This window comes from Aegilops tauschii, chromosome 7 (assembly GCF_002575655.3).
Source record: "Aegilops tauschii subsp. strangulata cultivar AL8/78 chromosome 7, Aet v6.0, whole genome shotgun sequence".
NCBI classification, from domain to species: domain Eukaryota; kingdom Viridiplantae; phylum Streptophyta; class Magnoliopsida; order Poales; family Poaceae; genus Aegilops; species Aegilops tauschii.
The window spans coordinates 637,000,148-637,006,751 of record NC_053041.3 but is presented as its reverse complement, the minus strand read 5'-3'; the positions used below and the strand labels follow the sequence as shown (position 1 = coordinate 637,006,751).

The 6,604-nt window shown below is 50.4% G+C and overlaps 1 protein-coding gene across 1 annotated transcript; it reads right to left on the bottom strand.

Annotated features, from left to right (window-relative positions):
- Positions 1-2,675: 2,675 nt before the first annotated feature.
- On the bottom strand, positions 2,676-3,632 carry LOC141027570 (uncharacterized). The gene has a single exon (XM_073504654.1). It carries the CDS (start codon positions 3,630-3,632, stop codon positions 2,676-2,678), a length of 957 nt encoding a protein of 318 aa, XP_073360755.1.
- Between the last annotated feature and the right edge of the window lie 2,972 nt (positions 3,633-6,604).

Below are 6,604 nucleotides of genomic sequence, written 5' to 3'. Positions count from 1 at the left end.
CTTGTGGCCTTGAGACCCCCTCCTCCTTGCGATGAGGCTTGTCCCCAAGCCTCTGCAGTAGGAAATCGAGCTTGTAGTTCTTCTTTATCTTCCCAAGTGTCGCTGATTGACGCAGGGTCAGACCACCGAACGAGGACTTGTTCAACCATGCTGCCATGCTTGCGACGCCATCGTGAAGCCAAAACCTGAACTGGAACTGCAGGTATATCAGTAGCAGTGGGGAGCTGTTGTTGAACTGGCGTACCTGGCAGTAGAGCTTTTCTCAATAGTGATACATGGAAAACAGGGTGAACTGTTGCATTTGTCGGTAGCTCCAGCTTGTAAGCTACCGGATTGATCTTGGCGATGATGAAGTATGGTCCGTAGTACCGAAAAGAGAGCTTGTGGTTAGCTCGCTTGGCCACTGATGTTTGCACGTACGGCTGTAGCTTCAGATAAACCTTGTCGCCGATCTCAAATACACGCTCTGAGTGCTTCTTGTCTGCCTGTTGTTTCATATGCAAGTGAGCTTGCTGAAGGTGTTGTTGCAGCAGATCTTGAATGGTAGCGCGCTCGTCGAGCCAGGTCTGTAGAGCAGGAAGAGGCCGCAGTGATGCCCCAATGGCGGGGTTCGTGACCGAACATAGCCATGAATGGTGTCATGCCAATGGCTGAATGTGGCGCTGCATTGTACCAGAATTGTGCAAGAGGAATCCAATGACTCCATCGCTTGGGACACGAATGAGTGAAACAGCGAAGGAAAGTTTCAAGGCATTGGTTCACGCGCTCGGATTGCCCATCGGTTTGCGGGTGGTTGGCCGTGCTCATGCGGAGGTCAGTACCAGCATGGCGAAAGGGTTCTTGCCAAAAGTGGCTAGTGAAAACAGGATCATGATCGGAAACAATAGATTGTGGGAAGCCATGGACGGGGTAGATGTGTTGCATGTAAAGGAGGGCAACGCGGGAAGCGGTGTAAGGATGGGCAAGTGGCAAGAAATGAGCGAACTTGGTCATCTTATCGACCAAAACCCAAATGCAATTGTACTGAATTGATTGTGGGAGACCATCGATGAAATCCATCGTGATCATATCCTAGGACGTGGTGGGAATAGGAAGTGGGTGGAGCAGCCCTGGTGAAGCCACCCGCTCCGCTTTAGCTTGTTGGCAGATTTGGCAGCACTGAACATACTGAAGAATATCAGCTTTCATTTTTCGGCATGTGAATAAACGCTTGACTCGCTTGTAGGTAGCCGGAAACCCCGAATGCCCCCCCCCCCACGGGGCTATCGTGGAACGCAGACATGATCTGCTGCTGCAGCGCGATGCTGCCTCCAAGCCAAATGCGGTCTCGGAAACGCGGGAGTCCTTGCGACAAGCTGAAACGCCCTTTTGGGTCCGGTCGAACTGCCAACTGTTCCAAGAGACGCTGTGCTTGAGGGTTGGAGTTGTAGCTTGCTATGATATCGTCGAGCCACACCGGTTGACAGCTTGTGATCGCCATTACATGCTATGAGTGGTGCAGGCGAGATAGTGCATCTGCAGCTCCATTTTCCACGCCCTTCTTATACACAATCTTGTATTGCAAGCCCAATAACTTGGTGAAAGCTCGTTGTTGCCACGGAGTCGTGAGTCTCTGCTCCTGCAAATAGACTAAGTTGCGTTGGTCTGTTTTGATGATGAACTCTGCAGAGTGCAAGTACGGTCGCCATTGATCTACTGCAGCGATCATTGCCAAATACTCTTTCTCGTACGTGGATAGGCCTTGGTACTTGGGGCAGAGTGCTTTGCTCATAAAGGCGATAGGGTGCCCTTCTTGCTGCAAAATTGCTCCAATGTCTGTATCACATGCGTCAGTTTCCACCGTGAATTGTTTCTGAAAGTCTGGCCGTGCAAGCACCGGTGCTGTGACCAGTCCCTTCTTGAGTATTTGGAAGCTTTGTTCAGTGTTATCTGTCCAAACGAACGGTGTTCCCTTCTTGAGGAGGTTGAAGAGAGGTCGGGCTAGGATTCCAAATTGCCGGACAAAGCGCCGGTAATACCCTGCCAGCCCAAAAAACCATTTGACCTCCTTCACATTTGTAGGTGTGGGCCACGCTGTCACTGCCTCGATCTTAGTGGGATCGGTTGCCACACCGTCAGCGCTGATTACATGCCCCAGGTAGGTTATTCGTTGCTGCCCAAAACTGCACTTGCTTCTTTTCACTTTCCACTGGTCACGGCGAAGAAGCTCAAACACTTGTTTGAGGTGCTCTGCATGTACTTGCCGTGTTTTACTGAACACGAGTATGTCGTCGAAGAAGGACAGAACACACTCACGCATGAGTGGGTGAAGTGTGCCTGTGATAGCACCGTTGAATGTAGCGGGTCCTCCAGCAAGGCCGTAAGACAGGACTTTGAATTCAAAGTGCCCGGAGTGAGTTTGAAAAGCAGTCTTGAATTCCTCTCCTTCTGCCAGTCTGATTTGATGGTAGCCTGCCCTCAAGTCAAGCTTGGAAAACCACTTAGCCCCGTGCAGTTCATCTAACAGCTCTTCGATTACAGGCACCGGGTACTTGCCCACTATGGTCATAGCATTGAGCTGTCTGTAAATCTATGCAGAGTCGCCACGTGCCGTCTTTTTTCTTGACTAGGATTACAGGTGAGGAGAAAGGGTTGTGGCTGCGCTGAATGACACCAGATCATAACATTTCCTGCACTTATTTTTCAATCTCATCTTTATGCTCAGGTTTGTGTCTATATGGCCTCAAATTCACTGGTTGTGCTCCTGCCATAAGTGGCATCCGGTGATCACAATCTCGACGTGGGGGCAGCCCAGTTGGTTCGCCGAATACATCCTCAAACTGATCAATGACCTTCTGAATATTGTCTGGTGTGGGTGTATATACTTCATCTTCTTCAGTAATCTGATATAACTGCACAACTTGCGCTAGCGATCCCTGTTTGTGCAAGGACTGCAGCTGCAAGGCGTTGATCTCAGGGCAAGCATCCACACGCTCTTGATGGCCTCGCAATTGTGCCGGTCCACGCGGAGTGGTAATCAACAAGTGTTTGTCGCGCCAGTCCACACTCATCAGGCTGTGTTCTTCAAGCCAGTCCATGCCGAGGATGGCGTCATACGTGCCCAATGGCAACACCTTCATGTCCGTGCTGAATTCATGCGTCTGAGACACCCAACTGCAGTGTGGTATGTGAGAGAAACAGCAGAGCTCGCCTCCATCTGCAACCTTGACGCGGCAGGGTCGGCGAAGAGGTACGATGCCTGTCAGAACTGATGCGAGGCGTGCGTCGATGAAGGATGTGGAACTTCCAGAATCCATCAACAGTAACACCTCGTGGCCTTGTAACCACGCGTGAAGACGAATCGCCTTCGGTGACGTGCCACCAGTGAGGGCATGGCGAGAGATCACCATTGCTCTTTCGGCCAGTGCGTCGCCGAGCGATGGGCTCGAAGAATCGCCGTCGGAGTCGAGGCCGAGCAGTTCGAGTAGCTCCTCGAGGATGTGGAGTTGAACGCTGGTAGGGCAGCTGTGGTCCTGCCCCCAGCGCTCCCCGCACTTGAAGCAGAGGCCCTTCGCATGACGGTACTCCCGCAGCGCCTTGAGCTTGGTGCCGTCCGCGCAGCTGGCTTCTACTGCTGCCCGATCCGTGGCCATCGGCGTCGTTGGTGGCCGTCCTTGGGGTAGTGTCGAGGGGAAGTGCCATGGGCATGCCCGCGCCGTTGCAATGGCTCCAATCCGGAGCAGTGGTACGCACTGCGCTGGGGCGCGCACGCTCCCGCGAAGCGCCGTCCGCCACCTCCTCCTGAAGTAATGCCAGAGCGCACAGGGTGTTGAGGTCCGGTGGCCGCTGCACCAGTACCACCGCGCGGATGTCGGGCCACAGTCCCTCAACAAAACGGGTAAGATAGTAGTAAGGATGAATGGATTCAGAATATGCAGACTAATGATCAGCTCAAATTGCTCAATGTACTCAGCTACAGTTGTTTTCTGTGATAGAGAGTAAAACTGGCGGATTAAGAGCTGGTGACGGTCATGACCGAACCTCGTACACAACAGCGTCGAGAAAGATTCCCAATCGAACTCGGTCAATTTCCTCTGCACCGATTGCAACCACACCGATGCAGAGCCAGAGAAATTCAGTGATGCCATCGGGACCCAGAATTTCTCTTGGATATCAAACATCTGAAAGTACTACTCGCAAAGTGTCTTCCACAGACGCGGATTCTCGCCCGTGAATTGGGGGAACCCGATCGATGGATGAGCCTGACCAATTCCAGCGAGGATCTGGCTAGCATGCGCGTATGGAGATGCGATGGTAGACGGAACGGGAAGTTGTGACTGACCGTTGGCCGGGGTGGCCACCGATGCGAATATCGGCGCCAGTCCCTGTGGCAGAACGTCGATGCCGCGGTCGATTGACCCGAGGGCGTCGCCCTCCGCACGCTTGCTGGTGCCAACGTGGTCACGCAGCGGCACTGGTGGTGCGGGTGGTGGTGGCGCTGGTGCCTCCACCGGCCGCTCTTCCGTAGTGGTCGCAGGCCGCACTTGGAGTTCAGCTACCGCCCCGAGAGCTGATCCACGCGCCGCTCCAGATCGGGCCGCCACTGGCCCAGATCGTCCAGCTTGGCGGTGTGGGAGCGGATGTCGGAGTGGATCATGTCGAGGGAGTTGGTGAGCTTGTCGAAGTAATCCTTGAAGGAAGGATCCATGGCGCTGAGTTGATCCTTGATTGATTTTTGCAGCCCCGTCTCGATCAGATGTGCCAGGATGTGGATCTATGGCTCTGAATACCAGATGTAAGCAACCCACAGATATATTACTCGATCTAGCACTCAGCTCACGAATTCAGGTAGCGATTTAGGGTTACAATGTCTGGATACAAGAGTTGGGGGAAACAGGAGGAAGGGAAGAGAGCCGCCGCCGGGTTCGTGCCGTGATCCACTGGATACCTAGCTCCAGTGGGTGAGGACACGTTAAGTAGCTGGCAGCGTCACACCCACTCAGGGCCGCTGATCTTGTGGTTGGGCCGCCTCTGTCTGATGGGCCGAGCTGGTGGCGAGGCCGGTTCGTTGCTGGACGCTGGTGCTGGGCTGCTTGTGGCCTTGACAGCTTGGGTCTTCTGGGCTTCATGGTCCTTGCCAGTTCTCATGACATCTTCACCGAGAAAATGCCCGGCCCCTCTAGAACTGAACAAGGTTGGTGTTCATTGCTTCTAGTTCCTTTTAGTTTGTTAAGACACTGATTATCACTATTGAGTTCTTCTCTTCCTGATCCACGACAGGTCTGAGCGCAGGCAGGATCAAATCAGAAGCAAGAGCCGACTTGGGATTTATGGGTGATTCGCTGTAAAAGAAGTTCAAACCTATCAAATAAACCGTGAGCAGAATCGCACAGGCTTTGCCCAGTGATATCAGATCCGTGTCGTGACTGATATTTGTTTCCTTGACTACAAATTCAAAGTTCATTTGAGTTCTTGCGACCGGTCTTTGTGTAAGAGCTAACATCACCACATCTGTCGGTGACACCACACACCTCTTACAGTTGCTATATAGTCTCCTTCAAGCATGGCATCAATGGCATGCCCCCACAACCGGTGTTTGCTCTCTGATGACTTTCTAATCCGCAAATTAGTTTTTGTTCCCTGCTGATGCTACACCTTGGACCATGGCATATGCTAACATGAATGTACCCCGATATTTGTTCTCAAGAATATAGTAATTTATGCTTATTCTATACATTTATATTTTAAAATTGTTGATTCAAGCTTTCTAGGTTTCCTAATGATGTGTGGTAAGAAGTCTGCTATGGACCAAATTTGGAATACTTGAGAAGGTACAGAGGTTTCTCTCTTTTCTAACATTCAGAATATTTGTCACCTAGCTGTAGCTATACTTGCTCTAACCAGTTATACGTCTGCAGTGATTGTCCAAGTTAATTCCCTCTATCTCATTCCGTCAACTAGATCATACACGGGTTCAAACAGGTTTATGAAATGGCTATTTTTCTACTGATAGTAGGCTATTTTCGTATTGATAGTAACTCGAGTATAACACCTATTGTAGTACAGTTATGCTATAGCCGATATAAGTAGAAGTTGTATGATTTCAGGTGACGATTCCTGTTCCCCAACACTTAGTGATAGTTTTTTTTATATGGCAGCATTGAGACTAAATTGGAGAGAGAGAGAGAGAGAGAGAGCGTGCGCTAAATGTACTTCATGAAAACTCCCTCCGTCCCATAATATATGACGTTATTACAACCAATATGTGAGTATATCGGTTGTAATAATATCTTATGTTATTTGGACGGAGGGAGTATCATTTAGTGACTGACAAACTCTATTGATATGTGTACAGAATATCAACAAATGTAACATACTCATTTTATTGTAATAATATCTTATGTTATTGGATGGAGGGAGTATCTTTTTTTCTATTTTTTTTTATTTCAGCTACGACACTTCCTGCGTGCAAGCGATAGGCCGGTGTGCATGCATCCTTATGTCATGTGCGTGTTAATTGTTGTTAGTTGCACACACCGGTAGAATCCATGGCACATACCTACGACGACGTCATTGGTGTTAATTGTTTTGGTCACTTTCTCCTACGACGACGTAATCAGATGGA

Bases quoted from the DNA above. Each gene is read 5' to 3' on its own strand.
- LOC141027570 (XM_073504654.1), bottom strand. From the start codon at position 3,632: ATGGCCACGGATCGGGCAGCAGTAGAAGCCAGCTGCGCGGACGGCACC.